At 41.0% G+C, this 20,738-nt stretch overlaps 1 protein-coding gene across 1 annotated transcript; it reads left to right on the forward strand.

The window, feature by feature from the left end:
• Positions 1 to 1,007: 1,007 nt before the first annotated feature.
• HGFAC (HGF activator) lies at positions 1,008 to 17,409 on the forward strand (the record flags this gene model as incomplete). Its single annotated transcript, XM_010141429.1, has 8 exons — positions 1,008 to 1,182; positions 3,501 to 3,586; positions 4,515 to 4,549; positions 8,527 to 8,735; positions 11,339 to 11,478; positions 13,612 to 13,752; positions 14,793 to 14,941; positions 17,239 to 17,409. Coding segments are annotated over 8 exons (1,106 nt in total), but the record flags the coding sequence as incomplete, so codon positions are not given.
• Positions 17,410 to 20,738: the final 3,329 nt, after the last annotated feature.

The raw sequence follows: 20,738 nt of genomic DNA on the forward strand, positions 1-20,738 counted from the left end.
CTCTTTGTACATTAGGTGGTTTTGTGTTTCCTTTGGGATACTCTGAGCTGTGTTTTGAGGTGTAGACTTTCTGTTCAGTGTAGCTATTTGTATACAAATCCATCCCCATATGTTTTTCAGCCATAATGCTGGTATGTGCTGATGACAGATCTCAGCAGCTGAGTATACAGGTCATAGAATATGTATGTGTCAGACTTATCCAAAGAAATAACCCATGCACAGGTGACAAAGAAATGGGTTTCGAATAAGAAAATTCAACCTACTAGCTGAATTTTTGCAAAACGGATACATTTGCAATATGTAGCTACATATATATATATAATATACTTGGTTATAGTGTATCTATATCTATGGGTATGTATGAGGCCATAAAAAGAAGTATTTTCCAAAATCAGGCCTTTTAAGGATTTGCTGGCAGAACAGGATTCTTTTAACTACTTTACAACACAGATACCTCTGTCTGAGCTGTTGACTTAAGCCCCCTTTACTGTCAACAGATTCGGTCGATGTAGCCAAGAGCGTATGGCAAGATTCATCTCATCTTAAAAAGTCACCTCAAACAGGCTAGATCAGTTTGGTGCTAGAAATGCCTGTTTCTCTTAACTGAATAAAAAGGGAGTCTCCCATGATGAGCTCAGTCATGTCTAAAACCAGACAGGAGGATTCCCAGCCATATTGCTGATGTTACTGCAGATTGATGACTAATATCTTCCATACAAGTACAAACTTTAGGTCTACTTTTCTGCCACACTGCCTGTTGAAAAGTTACTTGTGCTTGTGTGAAATCGGGCTAACTCACTACTAATTTTACACAGAAGTTTTACTTGCTTGAGTTCTTTCTTTTGTTATTTAAAAAAATCTTCATTTAATGCATTCAATTCCTGTGAAAGGAGGAAGGCACTACACAGAACTGGGTTCGCTGGCTCTCATTTGGGACCTCACCCATGAAGTAAGTATTTAGCATGTAATTAGCATCCATTCCTGACCAGTGCCTTATGCTTTGCCAGTTCCTAGACAACGGTGCTATGTTGGCAATGGCACAGAGTACAGAGGTACGGCAAAGACAACCATATCTGGACACAGCTGCTTGCCCTGGAATTCAGACTTGTTTTACCAAGAGCTTCATGTTGACAGTATGGAGAAAGCAGTACAGCTTGGCCTGGGGCCATTCTCTTACTGCAGGTGAGAAAAGTTCTCCTTTACCCTGCATTTGCAAATAAAGAGATCGATGTATTGCGGAAGGGAGAAGGGCCCAGAATCTCAAAGCGAGTGTTATCTCTGTCTCAGAAAAGCTAGACTGGCTTAACAGCCTGACACGAGGGACGTAAATGTACAGAACACAAATCTGGTAGCTAGGCTAAATAAATAGATGGGCCTGCCAAGGGACGCTCAGACATGAAATAATGTTGGAAATTTCAGGTCGGTTATTTTTCTGTTTTGTTTTGTTTTTTTTTTTTATTATATTTTTTTCTGAATGAGACCGTAGTGCAAAATTTTGAAATTGCTCAGAAATTACTACCCAAAAGGAGAAAGAAATGGTTAACTGAAATGGGTAACTTTTTGTTTCTAATTCTTAAATCGTGAAATCTGTAATATAAAGGAAAATATTTTCAGAAGTGAAATGTTATTTGAAAATGAAAAACCACAGCGCTATATTTTAATAATGTTGAAATGGAGTGTCAAATTTCTTTCATGGATTTCTGCCAAAGCAAAACTATTGCCAAGTAAGATTTCACAGTGAAAAGATTTCAACCACATATTGACAAACTAAATTTCTGCTGAGGTTTTCTGTTCAGCTATAATGAAAATAGTTTGTCATATTTAAGTTTGTGCTTTCTCCCCAGTGCCTTTATCTCCCCCCTGTCTCTGAGGTATTCATGAGATCAATGGACATCCACAAGTTAAGGAAATGTTTCCATTTAGAGAGGATCCTGGAGATGAGGAAATGTGAGAAACAGCAAACTTTAGATGATCCTCCATAAATTGCTGGTGGATTTCTAGGTTTGGGGGGGTTTCTTGGTTTGGTGTGGGTTTTTTTGTTGTTTATTTTTTTTTTTTTAATGAAAGTTAGACCAGTATATCAGCAAAAATCAGGATGTACTTCATTTCCTAATTTGTGTGATGATAAAAAGCATGCACGCCTGTTGAAAGTAGCTCTTCTCCTGTATCTGACACAGACTAGTGATCAGCAGTCCCTACACCCTCCCTTCACCCAGATGGGCTTGCTTTTCAAGGCTTGGTCCTGATCTCAAGTATGAGATTTACAGTGTCCCAACACAGTACAACAATAGACTGGGCACATATTTTATGCTTTGATAAAGCTTGATTTTTTCAATTTGTGCCATTTCAGCACAAGTTTTTCTTGCAGATTTGAAATGCAAAGAACAAAATGGTGTAGGAGCTGATGTGTTCATGTTCTTCAGAGCTGAGAAAAAAAGGTTTTCACTTTTTTGTCAGCTTGTTACAATTTCTGGGGATATCTCTGCTACACTATATAATCCTGCAGATACCTTCTTCTTCAAATATTCTAATTTAGAAACATTGTTGGCGGAAGATGACTCAACCTGTGTTGCTTCTTCAGTTCTGAGAATCTGAAAGTGCTTAAATCTTTTTCTGAAGAACAGTCAGATTAAAAAGAAAAAAATATCGAAGAACATTACAATAATAGCCAGTGCTTCTGATAAGTCCATCTGGAACCAGAACTACTGTTTATCTGTAGCCCAGAATTACCTTGTCTATTTTTCTTGGAATACTGTGTCTTCAAAGCTTCCCTGGGTTCTTACTCCTCCTCTTGGAGGAGTAAACTGGGCGAATTTCTGGTTACTTATAAGGCATTGATAAAGACAGTTGGGCTGTACCATGGGGAAACCCTAATGGAATCAATTCAAAACCTGTTTTACACCAAGGTCACAAAGGGCTAAACTGTTTCTGAGATATTCTTTCTTTTTCCCTGTTAAGGCATACAGTAATTTTTTTTGAGGTAGTTTTTCATTTCCTCAGACTCTTTGGGGAATATGAACCTGAGCTTCTCAAATTTGTCTTTGCTAGCTATTCTTGTTATGGATTTTCTATGAATCTGCCTGTGTTGGAATTTCCTCGCTTAAAAAAACCACCTAAAAAAGGAATCTTTCCCATGGGATTTAGTCCTGAAAACAGCTGAGCTGATAGCTGTTAAAGCGCCTAAGTGTGGGCTGTGTTTAAACCATGTGAACATGCTCAGGCATCCAAATACTTGCAGGGGAATTATACAGGTGTTTAGTCATGTGTCTGTATTTCAGGTCCTAGAGATCTTTAGACTCGGTTAGGTTTAAGCATGAAGAATTCTACTGAAAGGCTGCTTACCCCCTTAGGGGTGCGCAGGTGCTTTAGCGCTTGGTCAGATGGCTCGAAACCCAGGAGTCCTCTACATGGTGCAAGAGGAAAAAGCAGAAAGCCTCTGGGAAGCTTGGAACAACACTGTGGTTAATGCTTGTAATTCACTCTCCCCTTGAATTACTTAGAAATCCAGATGATGATGAGAAGCCATGGTGTTACATCACGAAAGACAACAGTTTGTCTTGGGAGTATTGTGAAGTTCCATCTTGTGGTATGTAAAGGCTCTCTTAAAATCCATGTTTTGAATGAATGGAGAAAGGTTTATTGATACTAGAACAGGCTTTCACTGTGTAATGTTAAACGTTCTGCTGTTCCCAGGAGTATTGAATAATTTTCTGTCTGGAGTAAATCAAATGACAAAACCAGGCTACTTTCACATTTTGGGGAGATGTGATACAATCTGTGATTTTTGTCCCAAAATAACAGTGGTGTCACACTACTGCTTTCAGTCACAATCATCCCTATGTCACCAAATTTTCTGCTAGAACATGCAAGATGTCAGAAATGATTGATGCTTTGGTACAAATTGTCATAACTCAGGGAATTATAGGCCCTGAGAAGTGAATGGGCCTCTGTGAGTAAAGAGGACCGGATCCCGAAGATGTATGAGACAGGATTCCAAAACCTAAAGATTCTGCTCTTCACCTAAATTGATATTTAACTGTTGATAATGTTGAAGCTGAGCTTTAGAACACAGTCGTAATCCGAAAAGCCGGTTTATAAACTGGTCCTTTTATTTCCCTTTTATGTTTCTAATGCATTTGAAAGATGGTATTAGCACAAGCATCCTAGTCCTTGCCACTGCAATGGCAAAGCTCAGTCCAGAATCCAAAAATGAAAATGTGATGTATCGTGCATTCTGTTGTGCCTCCCCCAGAAGTGAAGGTTTTATTTGCACTGGTAAATGAAACAGTGTCTGGGAATGCTCGCAGGTGCATTTAACATACACCACTACGCGTGCAGCCAGCGTTGGGAATAGGCCCGGCTGTCAGTCTTACAAGTCTCCTGAGGAACTGAGTGAAATTCAATTGATGTGAATGTTTAATGATAATTTAATTAATCTCTCTTTTAAAGACTCCTATAAAAGTTCCAGAATTTATAGAATTTACAGTTTGATGCCATACCCCTTTATATCTCAGCACAGAGGGAAAGCAGGCCACCAGTTCCAGACACTGTGGAGAAACTGCTGTCATTGTGACCTGTGTGTGATTCCCATAGAATCACAAAACAATTTTGGTTGGATCTTTAAGACCATTGAGCCCAACTGTTAACCCAGCACTGTCAGATCACCACTAAATCGCGTCCCTAAGCACCACATCTACACATCTTTTAAATACATCCAGGGATGGTGACTCCACCACTTCCTGGGCAGCCTGTAGAGATGTTTGACAGCCCTTTCCGTAAAGGAATTTTTCCTAATATCCAACCCCACATGCCACTACCCAACCTCCCACCCCCTCTACGCCCCGGTATAACTTGAGACCATTTCCTCTTGTTCTATCCTTTGCTTGTTCCTTGGGAAAGGAGACTCATCCCCACTTCACTACAACCTTTCAGGTAGTTGCAGAGAGTGACAAACCTGAGCCTCCTTTTCTCCCAGCTAAACAACTTTAGTTCCCTCAGCCACTCTTCAGTGGACTTGTGCTCTAAACCCTTCACCAGCTTCATTGCCCTTCTCTGGACACACTCCAGCACCTCAATGTCCTTCTTGAAGTGAAGGGCCTAAAACTGAACACAGTGTTCAAGATGTGGCCTCACTAGTGCTGATGACAGGGAGACAATCACTGCCCTACTCCTGCTGGCCACACTATTTCTGACACAAGCCAGCATGCCATTGGCCTTCTTGGCCACCTGGGCACACTGCTGGATCATATTCAGCCAGCTGTCAAACAACATCCCCATTCATTTTCTGCTGGGCAGCTTTCCAGACGTAGTTGGTGTCATCTGCACTCTTGCTGAGGGTGCACTCAATCCCCTCATCCAGATTGTTGATAAACATGCTAAAGAGAACAGGCCCCAGTATTGAGCCCTGGAGAACACCACTTGTGACCAGCCACCAACTGGATTGAACTCCATTCACCACCACTCTGGGTTGGGCCATCCAGCCAGTTTTTAATCCAGCAAAGGGTACACTCATCCAAGTCATGAGCAGCCAGTTTCTCCAGGAGGATGCTGTGGGAAACAGTGTCAAAGGCTTTACTGAAGTCTAGGTAGACAATGTCCACAGCTCTCCCCTCATCCACCAAGAGGGTCACCCTGTCATGGAAGGAGATCAGGTTAGTCAAGCAGGACCTGCCTTTCATCAAGCCAAGCTGACTGGGCCTGGTCACCTGGCTGTCCTGTATGTGCCATGTGACCACACTCAGTATGATCTGCTCCTTAATCTTTCCTGGCACTGTGGTCAGACTGACAGGCTTGCAGTTCCCTGGATCATCCTTCCAACTCTTCTTGTAGATGGGTAGATGGGATTTGCTAACTTCCAGGCAACTGGTTCCTCCCTGGTTAGCCAGGACTGGTGATAAATGATGGAAAGTGCCTTGGTGAGCACTTCTGCCAGCTTCCTCAGTACCCTTGGGTGGATCCAATCTGGCACTGTAGACTTGTGCATGTCTAAGTGGTGCAATAGGTCACTGAACATTTCCTCCTGGGTTATGAAGGTTTCATTCTGCTCCCCATCCCTGTCTTCCAGCTAAAGGGGCTGGACACTCAGAGAAGAACTGGCCTTACTATTAAAGACTGAGATGAAGGTGGCATTCAGTACCTCGCGCTTTGCCTTATCCTTGATCACTATGTTTCCCCGTGCATCCAGTAGAAATGGAGATTCTCCTTAGCCCTCCTTTTGCTGTTAATCACAGGATCGTTTTGGTTGGAAGAAACCTTTAGGATTATCAAGTCCAACCGTTAACCCAGCGCTGCCAGGTCACCACTAAACCACGTCCCCAAGCACCTCATCTATATGTCCTTTAAATATTTGCAGGGATGGTGACTCCACCACTTCCCTGGGCAGCCTGTACAGATGCTCGACAGCTCCTTCTGTAAAGAAATTTTTCCTAATACTCAACCTAAACCTTTCATGTATTTATAGGAACAGTTTTTATCGTCTCTTATGGCCTTTCTAATTTTCTCCCTGCACAGCCTCCACAGGATCGTTTTGGTTGGAAGAAACCTTTAGGATTATCAAGTCCAACCGTTAACCCAGCGCTGCCAGGTCACCACTAAACCACGTCCCCAAGCACCTCATCTATATGTCCTTTAAATATTTGCAGGGATGGTGACTCCACCACTTCCCTGGGCAGCCTGTACAGATGCTCGACAGCTCCTTCTGTAAAGAAATTTTTCCTAATACTCAACCTAAACCTTTCATGTATTTATAGGAAAAGTTTTTATCGTCTCTTATGGCCTTTCTAATTTTCTCCCTGCACAGCCTCATGAAATCTTTGTAGTCTTCCTGAGTGGCCTGCCCCTTCTTCCATAGGCCATAGACTTTCCTTTTCTTCCTGAGTTCCAGCCAAAGTTCTCTATTTAGCCAGGCCAGTCTTCTACCCCACCAGCTCGTCTTACAGCACACTGGGATGCCCTACTCATAAGCATTAACAATTTGCCTCTTGAAGAATGTCCAGCCTTCCTGGACTCCTTTGCCCTTCAGGGCTGCCTCCCAAGGGACTCTGCTAAGGGACTCAGTCTACTAAACAGGCCAAACTGCCCTCCAGAAGTCTGAGGTGGCTGTTCTACTGACCACCCTCTTTAGTTCTCCAAGTCGAAAACTCTATCATCCCATGATCACTCTGTCCAAGACTGTCTCCAACCTTTACATCATCCACAAGTTCTTGTCTGTTTGCGAATGACGGGTCTAGCAGGGAGACTTCCCTGGTGGGCTTCCTTACCAACAGTGTCAGGAATTTGTCTTCTACGCAATCCAGGAACATCCTAGACTGTTTCCTCTCTGCTGTACTGTATTATTTCCAGCAGACATCTGGTCCCCCATGAGAACAAGTGGTAGTGATGGCAGGACTTCTCCCAGCTGATTATAGAATATTTCTCCTACCTCTTCATCCTGGTAGGATGGTCTATGACAGAATCTCACCATGATCCTGCCTCACTGGCCTTTCCTCTGGTTCTTACCCATAAACAGTCAACCCTATCATCAGCATCGTTATGCTCAAGACAGTCAAAACACAGCCTAAGGGGACACTCCACTGCTTCTCTTTCCTGGCCTGTCCTTTCCGAAGTGTTTATAGCTGTTCAACGCAGCACTCCGGTTGTATGTGTCATCCCACCATGTTTCCATGACGGCAACTATTCCATAGTTTTCCCCCTGTACAATGCCTTCAAGCTCCTCCTGTTTCTTGCCCATGCTGTGTACATTGGTGTAGATGCACTTTAGTTGGGCTATCGATCTCATCACCTTTCTGGGGGAAGAAGGCCTAATTCCTGACCATTGCCAGGCACAACTGTGATTTCTAGCCCATAAATATCCCTTGTGTCTTTGCTATCACATGTCTCTCCATCCCCTACCTCCTCTGGTATGGCAGACTAGTGGAAAAGCATGCTGTCCCACTAACTTTGATGTGCCACACCGAGGCTTATCTCCAGTGATCTTGGTTTTATCCCTTTTCCCCTTTAAATCTAGTTTAAAATTCCTGCCAACTCTTGCACAATGATCCTTTTCCCCTTTTGAGACATATAGACCCTGTCTGCCACCAGCAGGCCTGGTGTTGTGTAAACTGACGCATGATCAAAAACCACAGAGTCCTGCTGGTGACACCAGACATGGAGCCAGGTGTTGATCTGATGGGTCTTCCCGTTTCTTCCCACATTAACCCCTGCAACTGGAGGGATAGAGGAGAGCACCACTAGTGTTCCTGATCCCTTGATGATCCCAAGGCCCCGAAGTGTCTCTTGATTGCCCTCGGACTTCCTGTGGCGACTTCATTGCTGCCTACCTGAGAAGTTAATAATGCATAATAATCTGAGGGCCACACCAGGGTAGGAAGTTTTCTCACCACATCCTTTACCCAGGCCCCAGGGGGGCAGCAGACTTCCCTAAGAAGTGGGTACAGTTTGCGTATCAGGCCTTCTGTTTCCTTCAGAAGGGAGTCACCTATGACAATGACACATCTCTTTTTGTTTGTAGAAGTGTTTTTGAGGCAGGACGTACATAGTTATGCAGTTACCAGAAGACCGTGTGGGAGAAGACACAAGAAAAGAAGTTTTGTGCGACCTAGAATTATTGGGGGATCTTCATCTCTGCCTGGATCTCATCCCTGGACAGCAGCTATATATATTGGAGAGAATTTCTGTGGTGGAAGCCTTATTCAGACTTGTTGGGTTGTGTCAGCAGCACACTGCTTTGCTAACAGGTAAGCTCACCTGTTAGAATGACAGTAGGTTCTCTCCTCCTCATAATCACCATCTGCTTGTGACTCACAAGAAACCTGAACTGAAACAAGTAAGAAAGAAGATGAGATTATAAAAGACCAGTGTTTCAAAAGGGATTTCTGGCAATTTGAATGCTGTTGATGAGCTAAGAAATAGCTTGGAATCCTATTGTCTTGTAAGCCTTTATCTTGTTCCTTAAGAAGTCTCAAAGAAGCTAAATGACCTGACTGAAAGAATAAGGTAGGGCAGAGCAGGACTTAGAATGGGAGCTTGTATGTGCAGGCATCTCCAGGGGGATACAAGTATTTATCATTTTCTCTGTTTTACCTTTTTGAATGTTCGTGCCTGCTCTGAGATATAACAGAGATGACTACGCTCACTGCTGTCTTTTGTTCAAAAAGGCTGAGGCAGCCAAGCAATGATTTATTAGAGACAATAAATTGTTGTTGGTTGACGAAAATAAAGTAGTCTGAGCTTTACAAAAAGCCAAAGGGAAGAACTAAACTGTTGACTTTTTGAGGCTCATTTCCTTGAAAGGTGTTTTGTGGGGGTTTTTTTCCCAAATTTTTTTTTTGTCCTCTATCTGTGGGACACTGGAGAGTGTATTGACTATACAATGCTCTTACTTTCTTCTAAATATTTCATTTTCTACAAATGCTGAACACTTCCCTGATTTCATTTCTAATCACATTGATGGGAAAAATATTACATCATTTCATACCCATTGTCCCTTTGCATAGTAAAGAAGCCAAGAGAAACAGAAAACCTTGTGCCAGAATACGTACCCTGATAGCGTGTAGAGCTAATAATACCATTGTGAATGCTGTACTGAAGCATTTGGAGCCCAAGCCACAACGCATTTGTTTTTCAAATGTTGTGAAATAGCTACCAGCTTTGGCAGCTATTCAGGACGTTTCCACCCACTTCCAGCTGGTGATTTGGTACACACAGATCTTCTATAATTGCTGTATTGTAATTTGCACTCTTCCATATGTTTAGTACCTCTGTTAGCCACAATTCTGACTGTTTTCCACTAGGCGACAATAGATACCTGTGCAGCTAACTTGGGGGTTTTTTTTTCCATTTTCCATAATCCCTCAAGTTTAACTTCTTTTCCTGAATGAACCAACTGCAAGTTATAGAAGGACCATTCAATGCCTTTAAAATCTATTCTAAATACTATTCTGGGAAGTAAAGTTTCACCCTGTTTTGCAGGCCCCAAATCTGATTTTAGGGGGGTTTACCACTGCAAGAGCACTGAGAAAATCCCAGCCTTACACCTTGAACAAAGAGAATTTTATTGTCTTCTTGTTTTGCAGTCACAAAACAAAACGAAACAAGACACAAGAAAACCCCAAACCCCACCAAACAATAAACTTTGCATTTCCCTTTGTTAACTGGAAGCATAGTTATTGTTGCAGAGTAGCTGCCAGCTCTCTGCTCTGCAATTAGTTAGAATCTCTTTCCTCTAAGTACGTTACTGTTATCATTGCTTCATGGTCAGCACTGGCGGAGACTCCGCAGTGCTTTTGTACCTGAAGGGTGCGGGTGATGCATGGAAACGCAACTAGGGAACCTGCAGTGATGTTGACAGTTCCACATCATTCCTTGATGCATGGATGCACGACAGCAGCTATTTCCTACTCCTGAACTGGGTTACAAAACATATGAGTGCTCTGATGCTGAAGACACTTGCTAACTATATTCATTGTAGTCTTACACACATGCAGAGCAAACTGGTTTGAAGCAAGATTGACATTTGAATTCCATTGCTTTCAAAGCTAGAGAATTTACGGTCTTTCCAAACACTTCCTGCTTATTCTCAAATGTCTCTTTTTTCCCAGTTGTTATTCTGGTTCTTGTTAGTTGTCTGTCCTTGGACACTGGATATGAGGGGACTGTGGTCTTTTTAAAGTAAACATACAATGACTGCAAAAGCTGGTGTGAATTACAGCAATCATTCTCTTCTGAGTGTGGTTTTTTCCCTTGGATCAGTGTGCTGTTGGGACCTTCCTCCCCCAAGTTGCTTTTGGTTCTAGACAACAGATTTAATATAGATCAACCTAATCTCAGAGCAGAAGTGGTGATAGTTCTTAGGTGGAAGCTACTCAGATGTTCCTGAGTTCGCAATTTGCCAGCACCTTTAAAATCTTGACCCATGCCTGTAATATTTTTAAGAGCCTGGTTTCCAAGAGAAATGAGATATCCACCACTGACTTATCTTTGGCTCGCCCTGTTAAGTTTCTGGAACAAGAAGTTCTTACAGCCCCTGAAGATGCTTAGCCAGACAGCAGCTGGGAAGCTGTGCCTGTTCTCGCCTTTTCCTTCTGTCAAGGAGTATCAGCTTTTAATTAGGTTAATCAGGACATGCAGACCTTGGGACTCACACTAACATTAGTCAACTTCTCCTTGCCCCCAGTAGGTGGAAAGCTTCAAAAACGGGCCAAGGCATTATGTGAGTGTAAATAATGGACATGATGGGAGGGTGAGGTTATAACAGTTCATGGGATACACAGCCATTGGAGATTGTGCTTCATTTGGCCTGCTAATCACCGAACTGCTTGTTCTCTCTTTTGTACTGCAGTCCACCGAAATCCACTATTACAGTAGTTCTGGGTCAGCATATATTTAATAAAACGACTGATGTAACACAAACATTTGAAATAGAGAAATACATCTTGCATCCTCAGTATTCTGTGTTCAACCTTGCCGAACATGATATTGGTGAGTATTTTTGTTCTTACAGTTTTATTTTCTGTTTACTCAACTTTGTTTCAAGTTTAGTTGACCTGTCCAGAACTGCCTCCATACTGGAAAAATCAGATATTAGAAGACTTTCAAGCAGAGAGGGTCCTTAGTTCTACCAAAGTTATAACAGCATCTGAAAGCTGTTTCAGATTGGAAATAATAATAATTGGAAATTTCAGATGGAAATAAATTGCAAATTTTAAATAATTATGATAATTAGCCTTTGGAGCAATTTGCCTAGATGTATGGCAAATTCATCATCACTTTAAGTCTTTGTGGGATTAGGCTTTTTTTCAGCTGATCCAGAAACTGTGGGCTTGATGCAGGAATTACTTGGTAAAATTCTATTGTCTGTATTGTATAGAGGCTCTGACGAGATGAATATAATAGCCCCATCTGCTCTGAAAATCTATGTTACTAAGAATCACTTTTTACACTGAGATAGATTTAAGTATCAGCTGTCTTATCAGTCAAAAGTTAAATGTCCTTCTGATTGACCTTATAGTGTTAGTCAGAATGAGAATGGAACAGCAACTGTTTCTTATTTTCTGATCTGCTCCTGTGGAAGGTGACCTGTCTCCCCAGGGCACTGAGCTGTGCAAGCACTTTGTCTATGAGACTATTTAATAACCTGACATCAAGGATATTTTAGGTCAGGCATTTGCTGGCTTTTTCATTCTCGGTGAATATCTTCCACTTTGTAACAAAAGGCAATCAGACTCTGTGTTGGTGGGAGCTCTGTCACAGCGTACCAGGAGATGAACTGGATTTGGGGTATTACTCTATTCTGAAATACCCTGGTGTAAACTACCACTGGTACTTTGAGATCTAACTTTTTGAATCACTCTGAAATTCAGCATGCCTCATTGATGAGCAATGTCCAAATCTACGGTCAGCTGAACACGCAGAGCACAAGGCGAGCCCAATTGCAAAAACGAACAAGTGGGCAGGAACTGGGGGAGAAAGATGTGGGGGCATGTTCTGCTCTGTCACTGATTCCTACTAATGCAGCAGAAGAGTTATTTCTTGCTGAAAATGCTTTTCTAAAGGAAACAAACTACCACACAAGTGATCGCTGGGAAATCTGGGGGATTCAGAAACAGGCAGAGTTGGTGGGGAAGTGAAGGTAGGCGAGGAAGAGCAAGCTGCTGAGTGTTGGAGTGCGGTTTGTGTGGGCTTCTCAGCCTGTGAGATACTCTTCACATGTTCCACAAAGGCCAAAAAATGTTGTCAGTAGAGAAATAAGACTATCCAGTGGGATCTCTTGCTTTCCACACAGCTGTGCTTGGAAAAGCTGGAGCTTCCAAAAAAGTGTGACGTGAACCTTTAATAGGTGTGTCCACATTATCTCAGCTCTGTCCTCTTTGAGTACTGTGCCCAAACTCACCATGCTGCCCTTGTTACACGAAGCACAAAGCCCCATCTGTAGCTCTACAGCCAAACACAGGGGAACCAACAATTTTGCCACTTTTGACATCTTTGTTCAGCATCAAGCTCATGATGCTGCACAGCTCTACATTTACACTGTTTTCAGCCCAATAAGTGGATAGTAAAAGTAATTCTTTGTAGCTTTCAGAAGCTTGGTTTTGAAATATCCTTATTTTTTTTATTCCTTAATTTTTAAGATCTTGAATTTTGCTGAACTCAGTGATAACAGAGCACAAAATATGCCAACTCTAGCAGTAATTAATTTTTAAAATAAAATTTGAATTAGGCAGGTGTCCAGACATTCAGAAGCAGTGAGCACTTGCACATCCCACTTATTTCAGCTGAAAGTTGTGGATATGTCACTGTTATTTAACTTTAAGGTGGGAGGAGACATATGTATTTTCTATCTTCCCCCTTCTCTACAAAAGCAGTAGAGCAAAATCTGCTCAGCGAGCGCAGCATAAAATAAATATTCCCACAAGGGGAGTAGCTGAATGTTTCAGCCTTCAATTTGCTGTGAAATCAGGTGCTGTTGAGATGAGTCTGTCTGCCTTTGATTGAAATATCTTAATTAAGAGAGGCTTAGGGGATAATTAAAGCTGTATCTGAGACCTATTGCTGCCAATCCCATTAAAGAAAGGGAACAGTCACTTTATTCCTCCTATATTTTCTGTTCTGCAGCTTTGATTAAGCTGAAGAAGAAGGGCCAACGTTGTGCTATCAAGTCCCAGTTTGTTCAGCCCATCTGTTTGCCGGAAAGTAACACAGTTTTCCCCGATCAGTTCAAATGTCAGATTTCTGGATGGGGACACAGGCATGAAAGTGAGTAAAATGATAGTTGGTGTCTGTAGAAAAACTGATAATAATTAAAATAAAATGCTGATAGCTTGGTAAAATATTTTCCAAGAGACTTCTGATGGGATTATTTTTATTTACTTCTAGATGTTTACAATATTTACACGTGAAATAGTCATCCTGAACTTCCTTTACAGTCCTTGGAATTTGGAGCGTGGTTCCCTGAACCAAATTTTTGCATCTATTTTAGGAAGAGATAAGCTATGAGCTAGCTAGATTTCCATGGACTGGGAGACAAGCAAGTAGCTTAGCTGTAGGTGCTCACAACTTGACCCCTGTGTTGAGTAAATCCTACCCCTGATTTCTCAAGGTAGGCATCAAAGACTGTAAACCAAACAATCAACTTACGCCTCTGTGATGGAGGAGATCTTTACCTTCAGCAGCAAAAAACTTTGGAAATATCTACAGAAGAGGGTCAGATAGACTTTGAGCTAAGAACCACTTTCACCCAGCTTGAGAACAGTGGAAAAATCCATCCCGTCCTTTCAGATGAGGAATTTCAGGATTATGAGGCTCGGTTATGCTGCCTTGAGATGGGCATAGCAGAGACTTGTGCACGTAGATGAGAAGGGTGGGGGACCTGGCTGCCTCGTTTTGCTAAGAGTTGTAGTATGAGCAGATATTGTCCTAGTCTAAATCTGTAGTCTAAAGGCAAAAGAAGGTAATGGAGCCTTTGATAAATTCATTATTTCATACCACAACTGGAAAGAGGAGAGGACAGGAGTGCTGGGGAACTGTTCTTGAGTCTCTAGGAAATGTGAGAACCCAACTTGGATTAATGTTTGAACATGGCACGCTGTTCTTTTAAAGGCCATGGAGTCTGACTGGAGGAGGAGAAAGTGATCTGATCACTTGGAAAACTATTGTCTTTTAAAGAGATCCACAACACAAATATGACTGAGAGGTGTTAAGTGTGTTTATGTGTCATGTTGTGCATTGTGTTTCCATGATCCACTCTTCAACTTCTATAAAAATTACTTTATTTTCCTCTTTGGGAATTTTTGAAGATATGTCTGGTTATTCAAACGTCCTGCAAGAAACACTAGTTCCAATTATTCCTGAGGAGAAGTGCAGAAGCCCTGAAATTTATGGAACAGAAATCACGGAAAATATGTTCTGCGCCGGCTACTTTGACGGCAAATCTGATGCTTGTCAGGTAATGTTGTGAGTCATCTCTAGGCAGAGAATATAAATGTATATTGTTTGCAGAAATGTTGCAGTGCTACAGTGCTTACTTTTGACACTACAGTGTTCCTAAAGAAAAGAAACATTTCTTAAAGAGCTGTTTCTAAAGAATAGAAACTTGTGCGACTGCACTGTTCGCTTCCACCTTCATTTTTTAACGTGTTCAATGTCAATTAAGTTCTACAGAAGGGCAAAAAACCTCCAGGGTGTTACCTTCCCCACTCCTTCATGGAAGGCAGTGGCTCTGCACTGCAGGGTGAGCTGCTTTAGCTCCTGGCTGAGCTCGCAGTGTGATGGTAACATTTGTTGGGCAGCTGATAGGGATGTCCTGGCAAGTACATCACGGCATGTACCTGTGTAGCCAACTCCCTGAGCTGCTGCCTTTTGCCTGAATAGAAATAAGGGTATCTGGGTGGGAGGGGGGAAGCTGTGGTGAAGTTTGGAGGAGGAAGAAGCTGAGATAACTATAGTGTATGGGATTTAATGGTGTAGAATATTAGTCAATCAGAAACGTTTTTTCATGTCTTCAGTCCTTCATGGAATGACCTCATGCTCTTACTACTTTGCATCTCTTTTTGAATTATGTCACACCTTGGCTCTGAATAAGGATGCACAATTGTTGTAATAGAGTATTTTTTTTAACTGAAGGATCAGATTATTACTTATAAAATCCTTTGGATTTTATCTTTGATTCATTTTAAAGGAGGAGGCTTATGCTCTACTTGAATAAATTGGGCAACAGTCAGCACATAGTTGGCAGTGAGATTAAGTAAAGCAAAGAACAGCACGAATACCGTGTGCCGGAAGCCCTGCAGAGATCATAAAATTGTTCAAAGAAAGGTGTCAAGAGTGAAATGGCAGCAGCTGCAGTGGCTCAAGGTTTCCAGGCCAGGGCTGAGAACTGGTTGTAGTTATTGGCTGCAAGCCTCCGTACTAGCCAAAGAATTAGAAACTACCTTGCTTGCTCAGTTTTCCTTGCCTTACCCGGGAAGTGCAAACACAAAATGCAGCATTATAGCTGCTTCTCGCTCCCTGCCCTGGAAGAACAGAGGTGATCAGGAATGAAAACGAGGAAGAACAAAGCAGAGGGAAGGAGAGAGGGGCTTCACAAAGACAAGTGGTCTGGAGAGAGTTGCGCAGTCTGAGCAGCAGTGATTAAGAGTCCCGGATGTTGCTGAAGAACAGTGCTCGTGACTTGAAATCATTACTAGCGAATCAAAAAAATGTTTTTTCCTGTTCGCAGACTTGTACTGTGGTTTAAGGAGAAATATTTCTTATCGTCACAACAAATGTAGCTGTCCTGTGAGTTTTCTTAATGTATACTTAGGAAATTAAACCATAAAACTTCTGTTATGTGTAAAAAAAGATTTCAAGAACAAGAAACATCAAGCAGACAATGTGTTTATTTTTTTAAAAGATTTTCTTGGAATTTTTTTTTTTGTTTAAAAATCAGTGGGAAAAAAATGTATTTCTGCTTAGGCTTAAATAACTGGAGTGGTGACTCCTTTCACTGTTTATTAAGTTCCATTTTTCTTTTCATTTATAACATTTTTCATTTCTGTAGAAAATCAGTCTAAGAGTAATAATTACAAATCCTCCTTTTCTGAATGCTTGCAAGCTTTTAAATAAGCAGAAGTGTTCCAAATTCATGGTTGTAGTGTGTCATCAAACATTAGTTTGGTCTTTTTTTTTGGTTTATGGTTTTAATGACAAGGTAAATGCTCAGTGGCATCTCATTCAACAGACGCAAAACCCTGTATGCCACATAGAAGTACAGCACCCCACAGTCGCATGGAAAAGAGTGTATGTATGCAACACCTTTCTTTGAAAACTTCCATGATCTCTGACAGTTAGAATAAACTGCACTGGGAAACTCTGCAAATATTCTCTGCTTTATGTAATCCATCTGTGCAGTGCCCATATTACAACATGGTGTAAGCCTCAAAGACTAGCTTACGCCTACTGAAAATGACCCACATGCTCTTCAGTAGGTGTCTGAATCTAAAAGAATATCGGATTTTTCAAAAAAATCTGATATTTTGATATTTTTGCTGAATGTGGAATTAAAAAGCCCCCTCCATTATATTGGAGGTGAGTTTGACTAAAAAGCTTTTCATAGTGAAATTTCAGTAGATGACTGTTTAGTATAATTTTTTTTAGTTTAAATCTCAAACACAAACATTCTTAATTTAGGACTTTCCCAAATTCATTTTTTTCCCCTGGCTATTTTCTATCAAATTAGGTAATCTTTGCTTACTTTTAACACAGGGAGATTCTGGAGGACCTCTGGCCTGTGAGGAAAATGAAATCTCTTACCTCTATGGAGTTATCAGCTGGGGAGACGGCTGTGGCAGAGTCAACAAAGTTGGAGTATATACACGAGTGACAAACTATGTAAACTGGATTAACGAGAAAATAGCCCCCCGAAAAAGTAGTTGAACAGTTAGATATGATCAAATTTGAAGCATGGTTCAAGAGTCTTTTGGTTTCATTCAAGTGACAAATATTTGATTATAAGCCAGTATAAAAATTATCATAGTAATTCTTAGCAACTCCAAACCAGACCACCAAAAGTAGGCCTACTCTAACTGATGTCAGCAAGCTTGATCTAGAACTTTAGGGCTGTGAATTGCTCAGCATAAATAATAAAAACTATCTTTACTTGGCTTAATAAAACAAACATGTTGAGACAGCACGCCAAAATCTACAACAGTTTGTCTGCTGGTGATCTGGTGGATTTGGTGGATCACATAAAAAGTGATCTGAATGTGTTTGTGCATTTTCTGGTAGAGCTGTCATCCCCCAAACCAACCCATAACTACGTTGGCCTTATATTCTCAGATGAGATAAAAAAAAAAAAACAAAACCAGGAGGAGCACCAAAACTGAAATTGCCTCCCCCTCAGAAAAGATTTCTTGAAGTTCAGTTTGCAATACACCAATGGAGCAAATCTGCTCCTCAGCTAATTGCAATAAACCAGCTCTGGTGGAAAGAACAGAGGGTTTAGGTCTTGATTCAACCAAACACGTAAGCATATTTTTATGTTCCATTGAAAAGAAAAATCAGGACCATGCTTCACAGCTCTGCTGAATCTGGTGTGCAATTTTCCAGCCAGGTTTATGCAACACTTTCTGAGAGCACAGTGTCGGAAGTCAGAGCTCCTGATTTCAGGCCGATGCAGTTAGGACCTTCTGCAGACTGTGAGCTGCTCCTCACCCTGAGGAGAGCAGTGGAAATACTTCACCTGGATGATAAATGCCAAAACGTTTCTTAAACTTGACAGTGTTTGCAAGATGTCTTAGATTTTGTACTGACAAGCTGTTCAACTATTTAGATAACTCAGAAAGGAGGTTTCTCCAGACGGATTTTTAAACTGGATGGCTGGTAAAAGAGCTTGACATTTTCCTTGGGGATTTGGTGATATCATAAATAAACCACAGGCTTTGCTGTCATGGTCTACGGAATTGTTATAGGAACATTCCAAAAAATTATTACAATATATGGCTGTTTAGAGGCTGTGGACTCAGCTGTGTTAGCAAAAATAGGCAAAAAATATTTCAACAACAACCAAAAAAATCTAATCTGATAAAGAAAATGGAAAATAACTTTTTTTTTTTTTTCAAATACAGGGAACCTTTAGCCATGTCTGATGTGTACATTTGGAAGTGTTGATGTGAAATATATTTCTTCTCTGATAGTGAACATTTTTGAATTCTCTTAAGTCTTTCAAGCAAAGCTGTGCTTTAAGATACAAGAATTTTAAAGGGGTGCCAAGATACTCAGATATGTGTTTTGTTTTATAGTACTGACAGTGTCTTCATGAGTTTCTTAGTTGTTGTAAATGATTTCTGCAGTTAAAAGAAACTTTGTAAAGAAAAATTACCAAAACCTGGATTTGTGTAAGTATAAATATATAACAATCCAAATCTAGATAAATGATGTAAACTTTAATAAAAATGTTTATCCTCTGATTCTTGGACTTAGCCTGTCATGTATACAGTTACAATCCAATCTTTGAATCCCTCTGCAGGTTGTTGAACAGGTTGAGAGCTGGTAGAAAAATGAAATAACACTTCTCTGAGCTGGAAGGCATCTGAAAAGCTCTGCATAAGGTTCCATTTCAGCTGGTGGTGCTCCCAGTTCTGTGCTTGTGTCACACAAACTTCCAGTAGACAGATGTAAGAGCTTAGATATGATTTTCAGCTCTGAATACTGTGAATACTAAGATCAAAGTCTTTAGTTTGTTCTTCTGAAGCACTAAACACTAGCTCGAAAAATTGAGATCCACTTCTGGGGTCTTGATTCCAAAACAAGCTGAAGACTTTGCTGTCTGCCTTTGCCCTCCTGGCTGTTTGAAGGGCGAGTCCGGCTTGCTTAACTCTGTGAAAGGAATGTGACTCTGCAACAAGACTCACTGTACCTGCTGCTGAAAGACAAGTACTAAATCAGCACGAGGAAATATTTACTCTTCTTTGGAAACAATTCATTTGGAACACGTTTGCACACAAAACTTTGGCCATTCTGATCACCCATATCTGTTCTGAGACTTCAGTTTCACTTTGAAATTAATCTCCATCCACACTGCATGCTTTTAGACTGGCAGTTTTGTGTTATATTCTCTTACTTTTCTCTTGCTGTAAAAAAGGTGATTGTTTCATAGGAAAGGTGTTAGAGTGGTGTTGCTCACAATTTGTGTGGAGCTCTTTAGCTGTCCTCTTCTCAAAATCTGTGCTGCTGAAATCAGTATATAGGAACCCAATACAAACAATACAACATTTAAAAAAATACATTGAATATTCACAAGTGAAACAGTCTATTTTCTGCCCTGAAGGGTCTACATGACAAATCTGTAGTTAATACTCTCAGACTTTGAATGCGTTGAACTTAGTTCGTGGCTCCCAAGGTAGCCTGTTTGTCCACCCACCGTTACTGCATTGATTTGGTGTCACTGAACTTCACCATTTGAGCACCTGCTGTGTGGTGACTAGCACTGCATAAGATCCATGATCCCAGACTAGGGGTGGCGAGGAAATGCCTAGGTTAAGTGAGAGGTCTTTGCCCAACCTTCCACACCCCTGACGTCAGTCACATTCCTATGGGGAACCCCAGCATGTTCTGCCTCCTACCTTTCTGTTGAGCATTACCCTGTGGAAACTTATCCTTCATATTTTTCTCCTCCCTTTAAGTGCTTATCTCTTCGGTTAAGATGAAAATCCAACTTAAATTTACTAGTGAAATTTTATCTGATATTTTTGCTAACATTTATGCTGAAACTGAATTAGAATGCAAAGCCAGTTGAACAAACATGTCCCTAATTCATTATGAAACACACTTAAAGATGGTTTTATTAAATTATACGTTACTCCATGCAAACTGACCGATTCAATAGGAAGAAATAACTGCAAACATTTAAAAAGCCCTTCTATTATGCTATTGAAAGAAAAATGTGCTGTGGTGTTGTTTAAAAAATGCTGAAGAACTAATTACCATCAAAGAAGATGCAGTAGGAGTATTTTTAGAATAATGGACTCTAATTAGTCCATTTCTCGTTGAAATAAATCTGAGGACATCATTAACACATCTTATTCTATTAATTGTAGCTGTTCTGGGTTTGGTGTAAGTGGGTTGTTATCTTGTGACAGTTGCATTGCAGAGAAGAAAAAGAGTATTTTTATCTGGGGTAGTTGCCTGTATGTTTTCTGGGAGCCAAGAGGAGCAGTAATTACACTTTTTGAAAGAGAAACGTGGGCGTTATAAGGAAGCCGCTG

The sequence above is a fragment of the Buceros rhinoceros genome, unplaced genomic scaffold, assembly GCF_000710305.1.
Source record: "Buceros rhinoceros silvestris isolate BGI_N320 unplaced genomic scaffold, ASM71030v1 scaffold6948, whole genome shotgun sequence".
NCBI lineage: Eukaryota > Metazoa > Chordata > Aves > Bucerotiformes > Bucerotidae > Buceros > Buceros rhinoceros.